The following is a 24,792-nucleotide window of genomic DNA, read 5'->3' on the forward strand; positions in this document are numbered from 1 at the left end:
ACCAAAAGTGCATGCACATCTGCATCTCTACAAGAAATTCTCAAAGGAGAATATAGGAAGTGATTGTTGGGAAGATGCCCCAGATATCTATATTATCTTTTAGGAGATTATATAGTTAATAAACATCTATGGCAGAGAAGATTTAGTACCAGTGTCTTCTCAGACATCAGTGATATATATAATGAAATTGCCATAATAGTAGGGAGGCCTTAAGTTTTCTCTCTGGATCGTTCTTTAGCTCCAGGAATTATTTGTGTATCAGCATTTACAGTAAAACCCACCTAAAAGCCATTTGTGCTTTGAAGATCTCCCCACCTTGCTTTAAGCACATAAATTTGAAATTTTGGCTTGTATCATTGTAATCCATCTGTGGCAGTGATGTCCTAGACTCATACTCGTATACCTCATTACTCCATCATGTAGTTTTTGTGCGTGTGGTTAGGTTTTGATGAAAGAGCTCTCAGTCATAAAGGTTGCAGTGAAATAGGCTTTTCCGAAGAATTAAAACTGAAAGATTAAACCTGAGCTATCTCTGGAAGTGCAAAAGAGAAAAACAACAATCTTTGTTCTCCAACCCATCCACTGGAATCTTAGGGCCAGTTTGGTTATCATTTATCCTTCTGAAATGCTGATTCAGCAAGTCACTGATACTGATGATAGTTTGATCCAGGTGCTTTCCATTGATGGAGATCTGCACTTGCTCAAAACTGAAATAAAAATGGAACATTGCTGTGGTAACACTGTCTACGGAACTTACTGAGTTTCTAAACTGGCTCCAGATTGCAGAGTCAGCAAAATGTCTGAAAGAGAAGAATATGTTTGTTTGATCCACTGACAATGGACAACACTGAAAACTGCTCAGTCTAAGGGAAGCCACACATTTACTTGGATCATCAGCCAGGAATACATAAGGTATATTTAAAAATAAATATTTAAAATTCTGATTATTTACATTTTTTAAATGAAAATAATGTTGCCATCTGCTGTTCTTCCTGCAACCTAGCATTTGTTATGTCATTTACTCACTTTCTGCTTTTGATGCAGCCATAACTTTTTATAACTCTTAAAAATAGATTTATTCAAAGCTTAATCAAATCTTAAAGCTTTTTTAATCTGTCTGGATGTTGAAACAGAAGGTCTGATTCTAATCTCACACTGGTGTGAATAAACTGACATTTACTGTCCATTTCTTTAGAGAGAGATCAGTTTCAAGGAGCCTGTCCCCAGAGCTGTATCCTACTATAAGTTTGGTTCTGCTGTCTTTACGCAAAGGGACCAGACTGTGATACCCTTACTCACATCAAATGGTACATTCACTGGGTCACATCAAAATCAAAGTAAACAAACAAAAATCATACCAAACCAAAATGCTATTCTGTCCACACAGTTCTCCGCCTGGGAAGGGGATGAGAGAGAGAACCAATCACACATGACAGCTGTTAATCATGATGCTTAATGCACTACTGAAAGGCATTCATACTGTGGTGATGAGTGCAGTATGAGAAGCTATAAAGAATAGAATAGATGTTAGTGGGGCTCCTGGTGGAGAAGACACCACTCAGTATAAGGGTATCATAATACGACCCTTGAATTGTACCATACTGAAAACAGTGGGCCTTGTGGAATAGGTTGGTGGTCAGTGTGATTAAGGGTGGCAGAATTTAGTCTTATCTTTTGGGATTCCACAATTCCAGGATTGTGCTTGTTTCTTCTCGATCACCTACATCTGATGATGTAGATCTGGCTCAACACTGATGGCAGTATTTGGCTCTACAGCTGAATATAACTAGCAGAATATCAGGTCAAAGAAAGTGATTCTCATACTGGTGCATGAGGAAATATACACACTTAACTTCCATTAGCATTAATGGAGAGTTACCCATGTATATTTTCCATGCATCAGTGGAAGAATAGACTTCAGAATGTGTCTCCATATTAGCCTCAATAGATCTGAAAGTAGAAATAGTGACAGTACTCTAAAGAAGATACAATTAGTTATTCCCTTTTATTTTATTTTAAAAAATAGTCATCTTGCTAAATCAACCATGGGTTCAATTGCTGTGTAAAGATCATTTAATGTCTCTGTGTGCTTTAATAGTAATGAATGTTATATGAGTTTGTGGTGTAACTTTTCAAGCAGAAAATAAAAGATGACAGAAAATGTCTGAAATATTGGTATAGAAATGAGTCCTAAACAAAGCTCTTTTGTTTAAAGCCTACAACGTGACTAAAATATTTCCCAAGTACTGTAGGGCCTGATCCTGCCCTAGAATGCATGCCTGGAGGTGTGAGCTTTTCTGAATAATTTATACAAGTGAATATCTTAAATTTGCCTCTAACATATACTTTAGCTTGTTTTATTCATTTAGTTTTAGTACATAATAACATAAGAACATAAGAAAGGCCGTATCGGGTCAGACCAAAGGTCAGACCAAAGGTCCATCTAGTAGATTTGTTACTTTATTATGTTGTGCCTAATCTTGCACTTCTTACTCAGGCAAAACTTCCACCGAAATAGTTGGAAATTTTGACTCAGCAAGGATTGGACCATTTGTAATGTTATCACAAAAATGCTGTAACTGGCCACCATTTTCTACTCTCTGTGCTCATAGGCTTTTGTGTTTTATGTAGCGTTGTTCTCATATTAAGTACTGCTGGCATTGACGAAAAAGTTTAATTAAAAATACTATAAAGAGACCAATTTAAAGATCAAAGATTACATTTTATTAAAAATCCAGTACTTTGATACCATGGTAATAGGTGCCTTAGAAATACCATAGATGGATTATATAGTAAATTATTCTTACTTCTCTTGTTTCTCTCTTCTTTTGTACTTCAAAGATCATAACGCATGAAGTTTTAAAGGAGAATAAATAGTAATTTTTAAAAATTAAAAACAAATGGTTTTCCAGTTTAAACTGAATTGATCAAAAATGATGGAAATGATGAAGTGAGACCTCAAGAATAAATATGAACAAAAACATAATAAAAATTGACTGGGAACATAATCCTGAATGCTAACATAAATCCATTTCCATTGTAACAAATGTGGTCTAATTTAATCTCCAGAATGTATTACTGCCAGAAAGAATAGAATTGACAAGCTCTAATGCATTGGTTACTCTTAAAATTCCACTTTAACTATTGACCTGCTGAGGGTGTCCACCACTGAAAAGACTATCTTAATTATCAATGTCATCCATCTCCATAAAGTCTGTGCATGTGTATTATTTACAGATTATTCCTGAAACTACTAAAGGACTCATATACAGACAAGGGATCAAGAGTTCAAATTATGCTATGTTATCATCAGACTATAACAGTGGATCTTGGGTCATGAATTTGACCTCTTATGAATTAAGTGTGAGCTGGTTCTAAAAGAAAGGAAAAGCTATACTAGTATAGTTATACTGCCTACCTAATGGCCAGATCCTGCAAGGTGCTGATTGCCTCCTGAGTGATGCTGAGTGCTCTCAACTTCCACTGAAGTCAATGAAAGTTAGTGGTGCTCAGTGCTATGCTTTTACGTACACAAAAAGAGCAAACACAATATTTTCAGTGGAATGACTTTTGTTTGAGTATATCAAAACCAAGAAAGGACAAAAGTAAAGTCTTCTGGAGAGCAAAATTTGTGTGTGTCTTTGTTACAAGCTAGAAACCACTCTAACAGCTTAACTGGCCAATAAATTTAAGTTCCTGCTAACCTAGTTTCCAATGCATTTTAACCATCAACCAGTGTGAATAGGTGTAAGGAATGTTAGTACTGGTTTTAAAAATGTTTTCTGACCTAGCCTAGGTAGAAATGTAGTTTTAAAATGGTTTCTAATTCTATTAAATTGTTGTAAAGTGTTGCCATGTTCTCTTAAGTAATTGCTGTGTTGTATCCTAGAGGTAGCTGCATTTCAGTGGTGGGTGGTATGATCTTAGTATATAGTATATCGGGGTGAAATCTGAGCAAAACTTCCATTAACTTCAGTGGGGCCAGAATTTCAACCCAGATTATTTTGTAAGTAAAGCACTTTGTGATCCTTCAGGATGAAACATGCATCATAAACATAGATAATACTTATTAACAATTATTTTACTATAACTTATGAGCCCCTACTCGTTATTATCCAAAACTTGCTTTGAGAATACTGTACGGATTGAAGAATCATAGGAAGATTACAGGGAAACAATCTGTTGAGTCATAAAGTCAATTCTCTGGCACTTCTTTTAAGCATAGGAGTAAACTGCAAAGGAGAAACAAACCACAGAAATACAGCGATGCCTTCCTTCATTTCGAAATCTACATTTGCGGTTATATTTTAAATACTAATAATTTAGATCTAAAATGGTTGTAATTAGGTTTAATCTAGTAAGGAGCCATTATTATTTTTCATGGGGAAAAAAACAGTTTAAGAATCTTTTGTTGTCAGCGTAGACAGACATTTTGTACAATTTTGCCGGTGGCCAGAAAGTTGCCGGTGGCCAGAAAGCTATCGGTGCACAATCCACAATAAGACTTGGATTGGTGGATAACACAGACACCATAATACACAGAATCTTTTCCATACAATGTTAATGTTAGGTCTTGTGAACCTGTTTCCTGTGCCTGTTCAAGTGAGTGCTAAAGACATTACATTCTGTAGGGTATCAGAGGGGTAGCAGTGTTAGTCTGGATCTGTAAAAAGCGACACAGAGTCTTGTGGCGCCTTACAGACTAACAGAAATATTGGAGCATAAGCTTTCGTGGGTGAATACCCACTTCATCAGATGCACATGCGTCTGACGAAGTGGGTATTCACCCACGAAAGCTTAAGCTTATGCTCCAATACTTCTGTTAGTCTATAAGGTGCCACAGGACTCTTTGTCGCTTTTTATATTCTGTAGGGTATTCAATAGGGAAGACCTATATCCGTGTCTGGAAAATACTGTTGCAGGATCCTACACAGTTATGCCCTATAGCGTGCATGTGGGCAGGATAGGTGCCCAATTGCCTGAATACCATTTCATCAGGAAAGGTATATGATTTATTGCCCTGTAAAGGGTTTTGAAGCCTGTGAAAATCACTGTATAAATGCCAATACAATGCAATATAAAACATCACAAAAATACTTTATTCATTAATTCTGACACTGTACTTTTTGTACTGGAATGAAATATAAATGTATTCCTTACATTTTAAAGAAAAAAAGAGGTTTTTTGGTTTTACAAATGTGCTAGAGTTGGCCTTACTTAGTGGCTCCTTAGCAAGAAAAGCAGAATTCTGTTTGTCTTATAATACTACAGATAAATGCAAATAAACCACGGACTTAGAGGAACTGGGAACATTCTTGATGATGATAGAGGCCCCAATTCTGCTCCCATTAAAGCAAGTGGAAGCTTTGCTCTTGACTTCCGAGAAAGAGGACTAGGCCCAAAGAGGACTTTATCAGTGTAAAGACTTTACCCTATAGGGTAATAGAACTTGTATTCAGTAATACTAAAATCTTGCTTAAATAGTTCAATAACCAAAGAAATAGCTTCTCCAGACTTGCAAACTATTGTACAAAGTTGTTTCAAAGAGTGGTTTTAGTACAAGAAACATGCTTTAAAGCAACTATTTTACTTACCCATTAAAACAGATCAGTTTGGGTTCCTTAGTATTGCTGCTTTTTGTCTCTCTCCTTCTCCCCTCATCCCTCCCCAGGAATACAGAACATTACTTTATAATTGCTTTCACTTCCGGCTCCAGCATTGGGGACCTTCTCCACTCCGCATTTGCCATGCTTCCCACAGGCAGTCCCCAGTTCAGAGGCTGAGGCATAGGCAAGAGGTCACCAGGTCTGACCACAGATTTATCATTTTGCACTATGAGACTGAAGTCTGAGCAGACCTCAGCAAATGACTTCAGTGGAAGCAGGACTGAGTCCATAGTGGGTCATGTACCTATATTATTATAGTGTTAATATGTGAGGGTCCTATAATTAGGTTTTCCCCTCCCATGCTTCTTCTGTTGAAATTATCCTTTACTGTACCTGTTATTTTGCTATACCTTGTCCTATTCCTTTCAGATATAGGGTCCAATCTTGCTATTATTCAGGCAAAGCACTCATGGGGTGAAATTCTGGCCGCATTGAAGTCAATGACAAAATGCCTATTGACTTCAGAAGGTCCAGGATTTCACCCATTGACTTAAATGGCTATGAAAGAGCTGTAGGATTGGGCCCAATTTATATAGATACGCATACTACATTTTCTGTTTGTTTTATCTCCATATGATAACATTTTATTCAATTTTCACTTAGGAAGTTCACATTCTGTTGATCTTTCCACTTATACATTGAACTGCTGTATTATTCCCATTTGTTTAATGTTTTGGCTACATTCCGAATATTTTTTTCTTTTGTTTGCTGTAGTTCCCCCACCCTTTCTTTTCAATTTTCCAAAATATTGTGTCTGCATTATGCTGTCCCTTTAAGAGCAGGGCAGGCTGGGAATCCTCTCCAGGATATAAAATGAGCCAGCGGTAGGAAATCAATCCAGTTTTTGGTAAAGGAAAGAGTTGCAGACCCTGAAACTATGAAGGTATTGGTGGTGTCCGGCTTTCTTTTAGTTACATTTCTTTCTTTCTTTTTGTTGCTAATAAAAGGGGTTTGGTCTTGAGTTCTACTGCTGTTTAGGCTCTGGGATGTAGATGACTTTATTATATACCTTTTATGTTTGGTAGAGGAGCCAGGAGCACTGGGATTTCCTGCTAACCCTGAAGAGGGCATATGCCAAAGATATCTTTCTGAGAGTGAAGTTCTAGCACCAATGTAATCAATGGCAAACCATCCCACTGACTTGAATGGAGCTAGGATTTTTGTCTTTAAAATTTAGGATGTAGGGCTAGGGGGTCTCTAATATGTCACACACCTTTTGCTAGACCATACATCCATAGATTCAGCTCACACTGCAGCAGGCACTAAAAGAGATGACACTCCAACCTACATGGGTCAGCTAACAGGAGTGCAAATGCTGCAGTAATTAGTGTTGCAAAGTCCACTTTCCAAGATTTCCCTCAAGAGCTCCACCCTCAATAAATGCTGCATTGTAATATAAAATATATAAAACAACTGTTAAGTGATGGAAGTTAGGAAGCATTTCTCAACATTCCGCCTGTTTTTACAGTCATCTCGTCATGTCTCACTAATGCTCGCTGCTACCTGCTTCCCTATAACTGTCACTCTTCATCTGTCTCTTCCTTGTCTCACCTCCCCCTCACCCCCAGTCCATTCACAGCAGTTTCCTATCAGCTTGTCTCCCCACAAAAACTCCTCATCATAGTCAGACCATATAATTAATTCATTTTGAAAATGCAACAAAATCTATAATGTCTCTAGGCTATGACCTTGCATTTGTAACTTTTATCCTCATTTGCCCCAGCTGTCCCTCTGTTTTACCATCCCTTACCTTGTCAGATCTATTCTTATGCTGTAAACTGGGGGAGGCAGAGGTGGAGACCGTGTTCAGTGTATATCTAAATTCTGATTTATACTTATGGAAACTCAGTGAATAAATAATAATGAGCAGGTTATCCATAATTGTCCCTTAGGACATTGAAACACTTAGTACTGGCCAGTTAAAGACAAAAAAACCCTACTAAATGGACTAGAATGGTAATTGATCTGGGATAACAACTCAAAGTGAATCCAAAGTCTATCTGAATCCTTCAGATTACTGTGAACCCAACCAGTGTCTGGTCCCAGCTTTGGTCAGAGGTTTGCCTGGGTAAAAGCTACAGAATGGAGGTTGGGGATAGACATCTGTGTCATCTTTATTTTATTTACTGTATGTCTCCCATCACCATAACATCAGCCTTTACTGTATTTATCCTGACAATGCCCCTCGGAGGTAGAGAAGTACTCTTATCCCCATTTTACATATGGGGAATAGAGGTGAGAGATTAAATGACTTGTCCAGAATCATATAGCTGGGAATTGAAACCAGATCTCTTGCATCCCAGGTAGTGTCCTAACCACCCTCTGATCCTTTCTTCAACCTCGTTCTTTTTTTCTTGTCTCCTCCAGATAGGAGCCTGGTAATTTTCTCCCCTGCTTTTTCTCTCCCTGTGTGCACTGTGAAATTAACAGTCCTGCTTGTAGTTGTATGCAGTAGGCATACACCCTCCCTCTTATTTTGTTCCATATTTTATTCCCCCAGGGCAATATTTTGTATAGCCTACTGGCATCTTGTATTTTGTTCCTCAGTAGGGACCAAATACATCCCTGGGTTTATTTCACAGATTTCAGCAAAGGTTATGCCAAGTATGGGTTAGATCCCAGGCTTCTTTGAGACATCATGCAGGTTTTGCTTTTCTGCAAATATCTCAATCTAACATTATATACATCAATTAAATCAGTTTAACATCTATTTTCAGTTAATTGTCTTCATTGATCACAAGAGGTGTCAGATATAACATCTGGGAACTAAATTTGTATGCAATACCATCCTCTCAAGCCAAGCCCAATGCTGCCAGGTAAGGCTTTTTCTTGGAGGAGGAAAACAAACAAACATGTCTTTTCCCATTACCTTGATGGCGTACCGCAGTCCTGATGGGTAAAGCCCAACTCCAGCAATAGCTAATGTCGATAGCAGAAAATTCAGACTTTACCCCTAATTAGCTCTTATCTTAAAGTGTTCCAAAACTTGTGACTATAAAAATAATGACTTGCTTATGCTCATATGCTTATACTGGACCTGATGCTTATACTAGACCTTCTTCAATGATCATTGAAGTCAGTGGGGGGGGGGGTCTTTCCTTTGACCTCAATCGGCAGTGGATCAGGCCCATGTGTAATGCCTGATAGTCATAATGGATGAACTTCAAAAGGTTCAGAGCTTGGATGCTTATCTGCACTCTATAGATCAGGGTGGAAATCTTCTGTGAACCATATATTATTATTATTTTTCAGATTTCTACGTTTGATCCCAGCTGCAGCATGGGCAGCTCTTCTGGTGCTTCACTCCCACTGGGACCCAGAAGGGCAAGAGAGAAGGACTGCAAAAATTACAAACATGAAGATCTTTCCGACTCTTAACAGAAAGGTGAAGTTTGAGGTAGGTTATAGAAATGGATTAGTATTTGGGGCAGCAGTTTGGGTGGAGGTGTATTGGAAGTACTCATTTTACTCTGGGGGCTGACCTATTCTGAATAGAGAGACACGCATGCCCGGGGAGAGCAGGAACAGATCTAGAGGGATACAATGGAGGCGAGTGAGATCTGAAAATGGGAAAGTGCATTCAAATCCTATTTACAGAAGCCGTTAGGAATCATACTGCGTCTAGCGGTGCCTGGAACCTCCACTGGGTATATAGTTGCATACACTTTACCTTCACGCATGTAGACCTGCGCACGGGGTTTGCTAAGCTACACCATCAGCCCTGCTCCTGCTGCTTTCCTCCAGCTCCAGCTTTCTGCGGGGATCCCAGAAGGAGAGAAAAGGGGGCTCCTCCGGAAAGGTAGCAGCAGGAGCGGAGAGGAAATGAGCAGGAGCGTGCTGCTGAGCCGCAGGTTGGGTTGTTTGCATTGCACTGCAGGCGCAGCTGAAGGTGCCTGTGCTAATGTTTGAGCTGCCAGCGTGGCTCGCTCCCTTCTTGCATAGTGCAGGCGTGGGGCACATTCCACCGCTTCCATTCCTCCCTCTCGCTATGCGTTAAATGACCTTAGCTAGGAGTCTGCTAGTAGGGGGCACGAGGGCTGAGGAGGTAATCACTCCCCAGCGCCTGTGCTTCCAATAGTGCTGGCTCGCTGCAGTTCCTCCTTGCCTCCGGACGGGGGCAGCGCAGACCCACCTGTCTTTGCCCTCCGGTAGCTGGTGAAGCGGAGACTCGCCTGTTTGTGGGAGGCGGGGGAGAAAGGGGCGGTGTTAGCAGAGCTGCATCTGGTGTGAACCTGAGCAGCGCTGGCAGCGCACCTCATTCCCTTACCCCAGGAGGATCGTTTGACTACCTGGGAGGCAAAACCCCAGCATCTTAAAACAACCTCTATATGTGTCCATCTCGCAGTGCTGCTTCTCCCGCCCAAGCCAGCCATTTACATGCTCCGTGATTGCGCTCAGCAATCATCAGCCTCGAACTTCTCTCCGAAGACTAGCAGACTAATAGTAATTCAGTTGTGTGAAGGCCTCCCACATTTTGTTACTCTCATTTAAAGTCATTTAAAGAGCGAGGCGAGCAATCAACATCAAGTGAAAAAATCCCCTTCCGGGTTAGTACGGGGGGGGGGGCGAACACAATGTTAAACAAACAAACAAACAATGAAAGGTTTGCTAAGGAATCCGGTAAGTTATAGGAAGGAAAATTAAATGTCCGGTGCTTTACAAGACGGCATGTTTTACAAGGGTGAAGGAAACTGTGCAGAAAATGCATCTGCTTTTATTGTTGCTTTTCATTGCCTGTGTAGTGGTGGATGCTTTATGCCATGGAGAGCAAGTTTAATTGAACAAGATCGCTGATTTCATTGTGTGTGTGTTTAATTAACCATTAAGGGTGGGGACTAAAAGCAGAGAGGGTCGTGTTCTCCGATGCAAATTCTTCAATGCCACAGTAATAAACAAATAAAGATACCTTTCTTTTTAACACACTGCCCAGGTAGCAAAGCCTCAATCCTTTTGCATTATTTTTCTCTTGTATGGCGATTAAAAAAAATCCAATCTATCATTGCCAGCCTTTCCCACTGTTTTAAGTAGACAGCTTAAAGCGAACACCTACTGGAGGAGGCATTTTCTACTAGGAAAATTCCTAGTGTTTTCCTTTCTTTCGAGAATGCCAGACCAGGGGGAAAAAGTGCAATCTTCCCATTGATTAAACTCTACGTATTTGTCTTTAGGCGTAGCGGGTTGATCCAAACTTTCGTGTGTCTCTCTCTTTCCTCTCCCCCCTTTTCTGTGCATTTGTAAAGTAGCCCCATCTAGCAATGATAAATATCCCTGTTGATCACTTGATTGATTACCTCTCTGAAAGGTCACGCGGGCTTGCAGTAATTTCCTTTTGCCTAAGGCTCCCTTTTCACTTTTACTCCAGCACGACAGCTCCAAGTATACAGGATCTTTATTTTTTATTTTAACCCCTAAATAGCCCCCCGAAAACAATGCATTGGAGAAAATCGTAGGAAAATAAACTCTCGCAGTCTCCATTACGCACCCAGCTCTCTCTCCCCCCACACTCCAATGTATGCTGTGCACTAATGTTTAATAGATACGGAACTTGCAAGTAAACTCAATGTCTCTTGGGTCTGAATTTCACGTTTGAGAGTCTCCCTCCCTTTTTCTCCTGTGGACTGAGAATTCGGATTTAAACAACCAGACAAGCTATTAATTTACCCATGCTTCCTAGGGTCCTGAACCCAATTAATTTCTAATAATTACAGCCCAAGGGGGCTAGAGAGATCCCTCTGCCTCTTTCTAGTCTTGCCACTTCACGGCACTGAGGCCAGCATATAATAATAATAAAGTGTATATTTTGAAAGTGATCTGCAGAACAGTGAGTTATTGCAATGAATGAAAATTGTTTCCATTTTGGCTAATTGAGCCCATGGCTGAAAGCTGAGTTCTGAGACTAAATAAAGAGGACTGTTTCATTTCAACAAGCACTGGAAACCCCTGCATAGCTTTTTGGTCACCCAGCAAGAGGTTTAATTTCTTAACAGCAAAGCCGAAATCAAGCGTTGGGTAAACAGTATTAATAATTGCATTACAATGATTAAATTAATCTTACGTGTAGCTAGGAGAATATAGGTTGAGACTGAGTAACACGATGTAAAGTTCACTGCACAAAGACAATAGCACAGCAAATACCTCGAGGAAGAATTCCAACTTGCCTCTATATACACTGCGGGGCTTATTCAGTTATAATGTGAGGAAGGGGAAATTTCCTGTTATATAGAATGCATTGAAACCTGAGGTTTGCTTAACCCAAACCCCAGCATCTATTAAAATAGATTTCACCCCCCCTTTAAATATTTTTTCGTGGCTCTGATTCTACTACACCCACCCCACCCCACCACAATTCCAGTGTTCACTAGGCAGCAATTTTCCCAACTTGAAGGGAATTGCGGGCTAGAAACGCTTAAAAACGTGACCAAGCGAAATTAAACGGATTTCTAGTGGGTCTAGCGAGGAACTCTTTGGGAGGATGGCAAACTTTATGAAGGTTCTGTCCGCGACTGACAGAGAGATCAGACATCAGAAAATCTGTTTGATGCAACCGAAATGAAAATCGAGAGGTTTGCTGGGTGTTCGGGAAAACCGAAAGACACCTGTTCGGGGGCTTGTGATCGCTTGGGACTTTAAACAGGTGAAACTGACAAGCTGGAGGAGAAAGCTGGTGCCTCAAGGTCGAGAGACCCAAGTGGGCTGCTTAGAAGAGTCTATATCTGCACAGATCCCTCTGTTTACATATATTAAACTCTCGCTTTCCCCCTCGGTCGCAGAAAGGCGTACAAATACAGACGCTTGCTTTTCTTGTGCAGATATGCTACAAGGGGCCAAGGGGTTGTTTAAATAACTGCAGTAGATCTGTAAAGCACTCGAAAGTCTTGTGTTTTTGTTGTCTTGGTGGTGTTTCGAATCTCAGAGAAAAGCTAAAGAACTATACTTCCCCTTGGGCAATTACTTCGAGGCTGTTGCTAAAATAAAGTTTGTAAAAGTTCTCAGACATTTTCGATTAGGGTTAGAAAACTGGCATCGCCTGGGTTAGTTCATTCATCTTTATAAGAAACTCTTTTTTGAAGAACCCGACAGAAAACAGTGTGTGAGAGAGAAGGAAGGAGGTTCCGTGCCGGAAAGGTGTAGAGCCCCACTCCTAAAGTTTTTTCTTCTTTTTCCAGAATTAATTAGTTCTCTCTCCCCGTCCCATCCCCCAGCACCCCTGTTGTGCTGTTACTCCCTGCCTAATGCTTTCCACGGGCACCGTTTAGTTGAGCGGATCAGTTAGTCCACCGCATATCACTTCATATCCTTTCACCAGGAAACCAAAACGCTCCCAATAATTTCTAAAAGGAGGGCAGACGAGGAAAATCATTGCAGCACACGCTGCCCCCGCGGGTAGGTGGGTGCGTGGCTGTCTCTGCTGGCCAGCTGCTAAGAAGTGTCCTAAAGCCCAGCTTCCCAGTATGCGGTGCCTCATGGAAGGGCCGGGCTGCGGGGCACAGACCCACGCCAGGGCGCGCACTGAAGCGGATTCTTTGGATGTCAGTGTGATGTCGGCTTTTGAGTTTGTCTCGGTTACACACAGAATCGGGGGGCATGGAAAGAAACAGGTTGATTGCAGAGGGAGGAGGAAAGAAGGGGAGAAGTCGGGTCACTTTACAGCTACTTTTGCTGAAGTTCTGCGTTGGTGCAGCTTGGTGTGCTAACCTAAGCCTTCCAGCAAGGAGCACCTCTCTCCTCCACCCCACACTGGGCTCTGTACTACAGTGGGGTTGGGCTTTATTAATACTCCCGCTAGATGGCTGAATTCCCCCCCCCTACAAAAAGCAGCTGCATTTTTTTTAATTATTCACATATTTAAAATAATTGTGAGGATCAAGAAGTTCGCTCTCCGGTGGGTTTTCAAATACTTGTGCCTCATTTGGAGAGGCGGGAGGGAAACATATGAGAAATTCCCTTTGCTATTCAGTAATTTAAATTTGTTTCGTGTGTGTGCATGTATCAGCTAGGTCTTTGGGGAACACGTTCACGTGGGATGGACAAAGGCTCATGGCGTTCGGAAATTTGCTGCCATCATCTAAACAAAATTCAGCGGTTGCTTCTAAAACAAACACGTCTTCATTCGGTTCACTGTGCTCCGCTATGTTCATGCTCCGCTGGCTATTGTAACCTTATGGCAGAGGTGGCTGCTTTCCGCTGTTTCGCCTTAGACTGGCCATGATTCTGACAGCGAACACCAGCAGGATTTTTTGTGTGAAAAGAGCGAGTGATGCTTAAGATTTTATTAAAACCCAAACTTGAGCAGCATGTATGTACTGGCGCAGCACCGAGTCTGAAAGATTGTAATTTTCTTTTATGGTGTCTGGCAGGATTTGCAACAGATATTAATGGGAACATAAATAGCGCAGAGAAGGTATTGAACAAAACTGTTTAATGCAAGGAGGTTGTACCAGAGAAAAATCTATATGTAGTTTGGACTGATTCATACCTTGAACAGAGCCATCCCCTAAAGGAATTCCCAGTTTCAGCGGGTCCCGTTGTTGATTGGCAAACCCTGTAATTAAAACAGATCCAAACAATACGGATTATCATTTCTAAAGTGCTTTTTTTTAAATCCAGCTGGGGAAAACTCAACACAAGCTGAAGGTGGGAAAGGGAGTGTGTGTGTTTGGAAGAATATATAATTTAATTATATGCATATATAAACTGTATAATTGAATTGTATCCGTGTATCTGTTTATATCCACAGATCTATGATAAGTGCGAGTGGGTCGGAATAAAGTATTGACTTGTTGCAAAGATGACAGAGTATCGTTAATATTACACACAAAGCTAGAAAGAAAGTGTCACTTATTCTATTCTAAAACTCTGGAACATCAGGAGCAGGGAGATTTTTTCTGTTATAAATAATCTGCCTCACCGCCGCCTCTTGAGTCAATGAAAAGTGGCTCAGAATCCATTCCTTCTCCTGCAGATTGGGACCGGAAAAGCTCTAGAGTTTGTTAGCCCTGATGCTGGTTTATTAATTAATAATAATAATTGTTGGGAGTTGGGTGGAGCTGATGGGGGAATAACGAAGAAGATTTCGGGCATCCGGCTGTTTGCGACTGGTTGGCTCTGGCCAGGTTGTTTTTATTGGAGAGGAAGAGGTGTCCTCGCTCCCTTCCCCGGGCGGCCTCCTCCCCTCCACCGATTGCCAGCTGACAAGATCCTGAAATCGAAGTGATAGATCGCTCCAAACTTTTTTTGGCGGCGCTGAGATGTTGAAGAGTGGTGGTGGCGGTGGGGGGGAGCCGCCCGTGCGCATGTGCGAAGGTGTCCAAACTGACAATGCTGGAGAGATAGCGAGCCTGGATTGAGAGAAAGAGAGAGTGTGAGAGAGAGTGAGAGAGAGAGAGGGGGGAGAAAAAGGAGAAAAAGATCCGAGAGGAACCCCCCCCACCCCAGCAGCGGCGCGGGACTGGCAGCATGAGATCCAAAGGCAGGGCAAGGAAACTGGCCACAAGTAGGTGCAATATCCGTTTCCATTGGCTTTCCCCCGCTCTCTGCCATGTTGCATGGAACGTCTGATACGCCGGGATCTGGGGCGCAAGGCAACCTGCAGCACCCCTGCGCCGGAGCCCAGCCGGGGAGCGCATCCCCGAGCGCAGCGCAGCGGCCGGGAGAGCGGACCCGGGGTCAGGCTGGGGGTGCGCGGGGGGGGGTAGATCGGAGGCGGGGGGAGGATTGCAGGCAGCCCCCCCAGCAGGCAGATCGCTGGGCTGCGGGGCGGGGGGGCGCCTCTCGGAGGAGTGGGAGGCTGCGGGGTCGCTGATGGGCGCTGCCCGGCCGCTCGGGCTGGCTGCGGAGCCGCTGGGAGGCGGAGAAGGAGTTGAGGAAAAGTTCAGTGGCGAGCGCTGGAAGTTGAGCGGTGGCTGCCGCCGCCGGGGCTGCGAGGAGCAGCTGAGACCCTAGTGGGCGCTGTCGGCTCTCTGCGAGCGCAGGAGGGGAGGGAGTCAGGCGGCAGGTCTCGCTCCGAGCTTCCAGCGAGCTCAGCAGGAGAGTCCAGGCAGGTGGGGGGAGACGAGGGGGAGCGAGAGCTCGCCCCCTCCCTCTAGCTCTCTCAGGAGGGTATCCCAGCTAGTGCTTTGCACAGGTAGCTAGCAGAGGGGGGCTGGTCAGGGACCTTCCCTCCAGCCCGGGACTCTGACTCCCTCTTTTCTCCACAGTGGAGTGTGTGGTTGCAATCTGTGCGCCCAGGCAGGCAGCTCCGGGGCTCCTTCCCCTCTTGCATTGGTGGTAATGAGAAGGCGCAGGAAGGAAAATCTTAGCTTAATGGATCAGCTGGGAACGCTGTATGCATGGGGACCCTCCCGCCCCATTCCTATACACGCAGGAAACAGAAAGAAATAGTTGCGGAGGAAATTGTCCAGTTTATTGCCTGTGTGCAACATTGCAGGCGCTGTCACACGCAGCGCGTCCCGAGTGACAGTGGCCAAGGCTTGTTGAGCAGATTCTGATGCATTTGATTTTAGTGTAAATTAAACTCGTCCTGCATGGGGGCAAAGGCTCAAACGGTCTCGTGCCCGTGCCGTCTGGCAGCAAGGCTTTTGGTGATTCCTAGCTGCAAAACGAGGCCAAACGCTTTCGTTCTTCGGTGGCTTCCTGCTACTTTCCACTATGTCTCCTTGGGATCGAGGGCTCTGGTCGAGTTAAAAAACAAACAGGCAAAAAAACTCCTGGAGCCTGCTTCAGACGAATAATACATTCAGTCTCAGCACTAGCCTAGCGTGGTGGTGCTTTGCCGTGACTCCTCGTGAGGAGCTGGGGAGAGGGCAGAAGTGATTGGGCCATCTGCGCAGTACAAACGCTAGCTCAGCTCTCAGCCCACTGGAGCCACATGATGAAGTTGATCTTAAATGTTGTAATTTCAGGCACTTTTCTCGCAGTTAATTCAGTTCGGCTGCGCTAGGTCTATATTGTGTTAGCTCGGGTCTCAGCAATCGACATACATACTGCTCTATTTATATTTACAGGCACTCCATCTTCTCCTTTTTGACAGCGATAATGATTTTTTAATTGCAACAGTTGCAAAAAAAAGAAAGAAAAAGTAGCCTGCCTTCGTGTCTTATTTTAAATACAGCCGATGTCTTTTATTTGTGTGTGAGAGCAGAGATATACTATATGCAAGTTTCATTTGATACGTATCTCCATTGCAACTTTCATTTCCATCTGAAAATGTGCCGGAAAATGGTAGATGAAACTTTGCGTAACATAATAAATAACTAACAATCGGTTTTTGTCTACTAGTGAAAAAATATGCGAGTAGAGAAAAGGGAAAGCAAAAGATCTTTGGCTCTTTAACTACTTTTCTGTGAAACCTAACGACAACCTATATTTGATTAGCTGATTTTAAACTGGCTCCATCAGCACAATTTGAAAACAAATAAACTTCCAGGTCATCATCCCTGCTTTTAGGCTAATTGTGAAAGTCGTGTGTTCCATTCGCCAGCACATATGTATAATAAATGTCCTCTAACGTTTCTGGGCTGCTGCTGCTTTGCAGTGCTTAGATTTGACCACTTTCAAACTTTCTTCTTTGGGTTGCATGTCTTGGCAGTCACAGCAGCGGCAGAGCTTTCCCTAGACAGATGCGTTGCATTATATAATCCTTCGGTTACAATATGCTCATAAAGGAAATCGTATTAAAAAGTGGAGCTTTTTGTATTGTGAACCCCCTTTCATTTCTCCTTCGAATAGCGTGTGAGTTTCATGGCGTGGTGTATGCGCTGCTGTGTCGGTGGGGGGAAATTATTGGTGACCCCTGTAATTCAATCATTCAACAGGAAAAGTTTTCAGCTTTTGGTTTCATCCTGTGACCCCTTCTCTTCACTCTTTAATTGCGGAGCTGTGAAAAAATAAGAAACTTTTTTGTGGCTGTAACTTACTTGGAAAAACTCCCCACTCGGGATGCAATTGGAATTCTCTTATTATTCCACTTTTGCCTCTCTCTGTGTGAAATAAACTAGAGATAACACCCCCCCAATTGTGAGTAACACCAGTAGTCGGGAAAGTTCTGCTCTTAATTAACCAAGGGAAATTAGATGCGTATATTTTCCCCTCTATATATTGAAAGAGCAATTTAGGGATTTTTGCTAACCTGAAATATCTCAGAAGAAACAAAAGCAGCCACGTTATGAATAGTTAGTGAATATTTTAAACCTCCAGCTGTAAAAATAAAGGAAAGGAAAAGAGGCAAGACATTTTTTGAAGGCATATTCGGAATGAAGTCTGAATATAATATGCAGAAAGAAGGGTGCAAGTTGCAAAGATCTCGAACAATGACAGTGTCTATTACCGTTGCACCTTTTTAGAGTTATAGGATTGCACCTGCACGGCGACAGTAATTTACAGTGAACATCATTGGTGATATAAGCGGTGTCCCACTGGTTTTTTTTTTTAGTCCGACTGTAGCCCTGTCTGAAAATCAGCCCCGAACAGTGACACTCCACAGAACTCAACCCCGTGCACCGAACCAGTGGTAGCCATTAGCCACCCAGTAGCCTCATAAAGAGACAGAAGGTGATCAGATTAGGAGAACGCACGTGAATAAGGGGGCACTTGTTACTTTTACACTTTATCCCCGTGGTTTTTTTTAAACAGGCAATTTAGTGCAGGTCCAGAGCTAACTAACCACCTGAGATAGTAAAATAACACTTTGCCGAGTTCCAGCAGGTTTTCCTGCGCCTGTAACTCGCCTTTCTGCTACTTAAAAGCCTGGCACGTTTATTTGCCTGTTTAAGACTGTCCGGGAATTTGTTTTTGAAAAGGGAAATGTTTGCCAGTGTCCAGGCTTTCAGCCCCCTTTAGCAAGGCTGTTTATTTGCCATTACCTCAGGCTTAGTACTTCTTTATTGCACTTGGCACTTTGTGTAAATAGTCTCCTAAAACATTTCTGTGTACTTCGTCAAAGAGACCCTCCAAGTTTAGAGGAAGGTTAATAACGCGTCGCTCTATTTTGCAATAGTCGGGTAGGGGAAAGAGACGGTTCATTAAGGAAAAGATGGAGGGAGGCACTCTCTCTCTCTCTTCATTTATTTTGACGGTAAAAAAAAAATCCCTCCACATCTATATCGCTATGCATTCTGCCAATTCATAGCTCAATGGATGTCTGGATATGTATATTTCACAGATGATACATGATCTCTTTAGCTTATGCGCTACACACCCATCCACTCATCCACACCAACCATAACACATTTTGTATGGCTTGGAAACAAACGGGTTTCCTAGTCGTCCCCCCTCCTCCCCCAGCCCCACAAGTTGCGATTCATGTGGAGTAGTTGACAAAAGTCCCGTTTAGCCGAGTGATTTGCTGTGGCCTTCCAGAGAAGGAGAGAGGGATTCTTCAACTCTCAGGCCTGCTTTTTAGGAACGGAGGCCCGGGTAAAGGGAGGACCTGGACACGTACTACGAGCAGCGCTATTGTCTCCCGCATGCCTCTGGTCACTCCCCCACCCTCTTCAAATATCTGGTGCACAGAAACCAAAAGACTCCCATCTCGAGCTAAGGCACACGGGGAATTGAATGTGCTCCTGCCCACTTCTAGTCGAATAATCTCCCCAATAATTCCTCCCCCGCTGCAAAGCTAACCAAGCCAATCCCCCAAATAGGGAGGACGGAATACAACCACCATCACCCTCATTCCTACATCTCAACGTCTTGTCAAAACAACCTCTTGGAGGGATTAGATCCCGCTTAGAAACAGGGCCACTGAGTCCGGATTCTGGGCGTTTAGACATGGGTCATGTGGCTCTAGACGCTGAATCTGAAGGGATCTGGGGCTGGGGTGAGCTATGCAATGAATCTGGAGAGAGCTGGGTATAGCAGGACATAGGCACGGAATCTGCGTGGATCCCCTGGAATGTTCACACCGCCCTTTACAATGTGGCAAAGCAGCAGCAGGGCGCGTCGTAGTGGGGAAACCACTTTCACTGCCCGGAACTTTGGAGGTGCAGAGGTTACCATCTGTCTTTCACGTGACACTTATTTGGGATTCATGTGTGTGCATATCACTATGTATATAATGCAATATACAAATAGTATGTAGCTTGTTCCCGGATGGCTCTTTCACAGCAAGGGGGGTGGGTGGGTGGGTGGGGAATTGGGGGCGAGACAATCGCATTATATGCCAAGCGCATTTTCACAAGGCACTTGATTAACCCTTTTCAGGATGGAAAGCGTGTGTGATTTTTTTTACCCAGGGCATCCAGAGACTCAGAGGGGTCGATAGACTTCATTGAATTCGAAAACAATTTTCTGTTCCCCCCCAGATGCTGTTTCTAAAATTAGATCATCTTTCACTGCAACCCCCACCCCTTCTCCGCCTCGTCTGCCTTCTGGCTGCTTCCACCAGTGAAATTTATGTAGTCTACAAGGGTTTCGAGAAGAAAAGAAGGACCCAAACACAAAGAGAGAGCCGGGCAATCGGAAAGCAGTGATCATTATTAATATAGATCTATTTGTACATGAAAAATGTAACCCCAGTTAATTAAGGCGGTATACCTGGGGTACAAGAAACTTAAGAAATGTTTCTGCAAAGGGGAAGGAACTGTTTACAAAACTCTTTCAAAAGTGTGACATATTGCTGCAGTTCCAGCACTAAAAAGCTAAACACACTTATACGCCTTTGAAGTTCCCTGGCTGAGGCAACATTATTTGACTCCGATTCAGATATTGCTTGTGGGTATAACTAATGACTTTTACCTATTTAGTTCAAGTGGGAGGGGCGAAAGTCCTGGATTCCTTGTCCATTGGATCTCTCTAGAGAGTTGAATCTGGCTCCCAGCCATCTCTGTACAATGTCAACATTGAATATTTGAATTCCCAGACTCTATTTAACAAGTTTCTAAATAAATAAACGCATTGTGTGTCTGTGTTTAAAATTATTTCACCCCTTTCATAAAAGCTGCAGCATCTTATTACATCGGCCTCGCAGGCTGATTTTCCTTTTCTCTCTAAACAAACACAAACACAGGGGAACGCATTTTTTTACAGCCATGTATCTCCCTTTCTTTCTCTCTGGCTAGTGCGAAGTGGAAGCGGGTGCGGGGTGGGGCCGGGCAGCCCAGAAGTAACACACAGACATACCTTTTCGGACTGCTCTGTGTGCCGCGATATCTAATCGTAACTAAAAACAAAGCTAGGTTCAGAAAGCCAGTTAAATATTAATCATTTCTAAAAGGAGGCCCATGTGTGTGCCATTGCTTTAGCAATGCCCTGTAGATACTCAATCATTTTGGCTGCTGTACCACATGCAGGCTCCAGGGACAGCTTTCATTGTTGTTGCCATAAATGGCTATTAGTGTTCATATTCACCTATTTATTTAAACTCGTGTGTATATGTGTCCCTGGTTATATGCGTGTATGATATGATCGTTATATATTTATGCATGTATCTAGATATAATCTGTATCCATATGTAAACATATATGGATACATAGCGGATAGACATGGTTGAGTGTGTACATATGATGTACCTAGGCATGTAGATACAGAATAGCTATAGATGTTTGTGTGCACATATGCATAATCACTGACTGTCTACATGTATAGATTGTGTACATGCAAAGACTGTGTGTCAACAATATAGGGAAAGTAGATATAGATGTGTGTGCCACCTATATAATATCTACATGCATAGGTTAGATATGGGGTATGTATGTGTTTGAACACACTCATCTAGCTTGTTGGGCGGAGGGAGAGAAGGAACCTATTTAAAATATTTCCTGACCTCAGTTTGTAAGCAGCCATGTCCTAACTGAGAAAATGTTCTTTGGCCCTCTTCAGGAGTGTAATTCCCCAACAAAGCCATCAAAGTTGTTGAGCAGTGAAGTGGAATTTACTCTCTACTATGACAGGTACATTATGCAAGAGAACAAACTAAAAAAAGTATCACTGATCATTAAAATCCCTGGCAGTCACAATAGAGGGTAGATGAAGCGAAGGAATGGGGGAAGCAGATGGAGGTTTATAAAAACTAAGCTGCTAAGTGTGTCTACACCACACACGCAAGTTGACCACTTTAACTTAAATCAGTTTTTAAACATACTTAAACTCATGAAAAATCCTGTGTAGACACTCTTATTTCAGATTATTTCCATTTATTTTACATCTCTCCTTGACTGACCTAAACTAATCAAGATAAACCAGGTTTATATCAATTTAAGGGTGCTCACTGCACCCTTTTCACCCAGTTTAACAAAATCAATTTTACATTACATCTTTAGTTAAACGGGTGCAGCTTTGCATGTAGGCAAAGCCTAAGGTTGGAAGTGCATTTTTAAAAACTAAGCTAAGAATACAGTGACTTTCACTTTTCTGTTTAACAAGAGTAATAGTATTCATTAAGAAAAAGTGGGTTCCAGGGTCTTAGTGACAGCCACACAACTCTTTTCCATCCCCATTGTTATTTATTTGGCTCTTTCGCATCAGTGCTGTTATTTGTATCCCAGTAGCCCCTAGAGGCCCCATTGTGCTAGGTACCATGCATACCTATAATGAAAAGATGGCCCCTTTCCCCAAATAGCTTACAGTCTGTGTTTATGGCAGGGGACAACAGGTGGATACTATAAACAGATGGTGAATGAAGGAGGAGTTGCAGGAGGCACAAGGTAAAAGTGAGACAATTATGATTAATACCATCATGATAAAGTGTTTTGTAGTGGCATTGCAATATTTTCCCCAGAATCTTATTTACTGTCATTGGATTACCACTACAATAATTATTATTATAATTATTTATTATTTTTTAAAAAGCCGCACCAGCGTGCCTGGGGTAATGTGTTGGCACCATGGCAGGTGTGTGCATGAGTGAGGTGTTAATCAGGAGGCAGGAGAAAATAAGTAAGGAGCACTGAGGATGTGAAAGGAGGATCAGTGTAGGGGATGAAGCAGTGTGAACACAGAGTGCTATTGCCCAAAACAAGACACATGGCTGTTTGCCTGTTTATATTGCCATCTCTGTTATCAAAATTAAAACACCTGATGGATTGAGAGAAACCTGCCTGACTGTTCACGGACATTATGCCCCTTCCCTTTGTCAGTATGTCAGTTCTTAGAAACCTCCTTGACATGTTTCCAGGACATGGGTATAGAGTCCACCCCTTCTCTCAGATATACATGCTAAAAGGGAGCCCCACACACGTGGAGGGAGAAAATTTAGCCTGCAGTGGCTATTGTATTTAATGCCAAGTATTGAATATAATTAATTCAGACTAATATAGCAATAAGGACTGGTGAGTGCAATACAGTTATTTTCTTGTAGGGATTTAATACTCTGGTCTGTTTCACTGCAATATTATCTTTCAAGCTAGGATATACACAGCTACATAAAAACAGTACCTTAAGGGAATGTCAAAGTTTGATCTACCAAATAAAGGAAATTCAAAGTTAAGGCTGAAATGTACCACATGGCCTCCAAGCCCCAGAAACTACAGGCAGCAAGAAAGTAGCTAAAGGTATGTTCTGTGTTTTGAAAACAACTAGTCCATTAAGTACTAAGGGCCCAATTCAGATCACAGATATACAGCACAATGAAAAACCTGACTTGTTGATTGGAGTAGCTGACTTTACAAGCCTTGTAATGATTTTGGAAGTGCTTGAAAATCTCATTTGGACACCGTATGCAAAGTTAGGGCCCTGCAGTTTTGCTGGGGTGAGGATTACATGATTGAGCCCTCTATGTTTAAAAAAACCTTTATTTGTTGCTAGAAAAGTGCATAATTAAAGTGCATAATGGAGCCTGAATCCACTAAAACATGTTTGTTTTCTTCACAGAGGACAACAAATTTAGTGGTTTAATTATTTTAGATGGGAAGCTCTAGTGTTTGAATTATTTGCTAAAGTTTTAGCCTAATGTAAACTCATAATTACTACAACCCAGCCTGAACTATAGCTCCATGATAAACCTCTGTATTCGATAGCAAAGTCTTTCTAGAGCACAACTCCACTTTTTGATTGTAATAAGTTAGAAACCAGAAAAGCAAGACTTCTGCGAATGGGTTGTTTTTGGCAACTGTACCACTGATTATGTATAAAATTTAAAAAAATATTAGTTCTGCCAGTTTAATTGTCGAGAGGGTTACAAAAATAGGAAAGCTTGGGGAATGTTGTAATATCATACTATTTTGTCTTTTAGATATCATTAGATATCCACTGTGCTGAGCATTTCACATCAAACAATCTAACAAAAACTTCCAGATGGTTTAAATTTAAAAATTAGCCATAAATATATTCTTCATAATGCCATTTATCATGTATGTTTATTGTGTGCTGTGGGAAAATGCTTGGCTTCAGACAGTTTTACTATATAACGTGTACACTATTGTTGTTGTTTATATTGTGGCAGCATGTAAAGGCCCCAGTCAAATACGAGGCCCCGTTGTGTTATGCACTGTACATACCCACAAGAGGACATGATCCCAGCCCCCCAAAAGCCACATAGGCAATAAGATGTAATACAATATATACGTAATATAGTGCATGCCATACAGCAAATTGATCATGGAATATTAACATCTGGCAATTGTGGAAGAAGTGAATATTAGATGATTTTGTAGGATGTTTCAAAATAACATAAATCAGTAAAAGAAGGGAGGGAATAAATGGAACTAGGTCGCCAATGGTTTATAGTATGATTTTGTAATCTGGTTTATAAAATGGTTCATCCCAATCTAAAGTGTTTAGGCACCCTAGCTGCCAAAGCTATACTTCTTGCTAATGTGGTTCCAGCATGAATGTAAATAAGGCCCAGTCCTGCCATTCATCTCACTGAGATCTTCACTGATTTCAATGGGAGATGGAGGGTGTGGAGGGAGTGAAGGAATCAGAGGTGCAAGGAAATACTTGTAGAGGCACAACAGAAGTACGAGTCTTTTTGTTCCTTTATTGGATTCTCCAAATACGTGGGGCTGAATTCTGTCAGAACCGTACAAGTTTGAGTCCTTCCTTAGCTTCAGTGGGATTCTTAATGAGAATAAAGATTTGTAAGATCAGAGCTGTTCTGATTTAGAGCTTGATCCAACTCTTATTGAAGTTAACTGCATTCAGGTCAATGGGTATTGTAAATCTGGAATGCCTCAATTTAAATCAGTGAATG

General features: G+C 42.1%; 1 protein-coding gene across 9 annotated transcripts in view; it reads left to right on the forward strand.

Annotated features, from left to right (window-relative positions):
• Window positions 1–781: 781 nt before the first annotated feature.
• MECOM (MDS1 and EVI1 complex locus) overlaps window positions 782–24,792 on the forward strand; it is a 468,461-nt gene continuing 444,450 nt past the window's right edge. For 4 of the 9 annotated variants that reach the window (XM_039489250.1, XM_039489252.1, XM_039489251.1 and 1 more), the window contains exon 1: window positions 14,809–15,159. In XM_039489250.1, the coding sequence (XP_039345184.1) occupies window positions 15,123–15,159 (37 nt within the window). In that variant the 5' untranslated portion in view covers window positions 14,809–15,122. Of the gene's footprint in view, window positions 913–6,477; window positions 6,550–8,383; window positions 8,483–8,918; window positions 9,064–14,808; window positions 15,160–24,792 lie in introns of those variants that run through there. The other 5 variants (XM_039489254.1, XM_039489256.1, XM_039489255.1 and 2 more) reach the window with 5 other exon arrangements.

The sequence above is a fragment of the Mauremys reevesii genome, linkage group 9, assembly GCF_016161935.1.
Source record: "Mauremys reevesii isolate NIE-2019 linkage group 9, ASM1616193v1, whole genome shotgun sequence".
Taxonomy (NCBI): domain Eukaryota; kingdom Metazoa; phylum Chordata; order Testudines; family Geoemydidae; genus Mauremys; species Mauremys reevesii.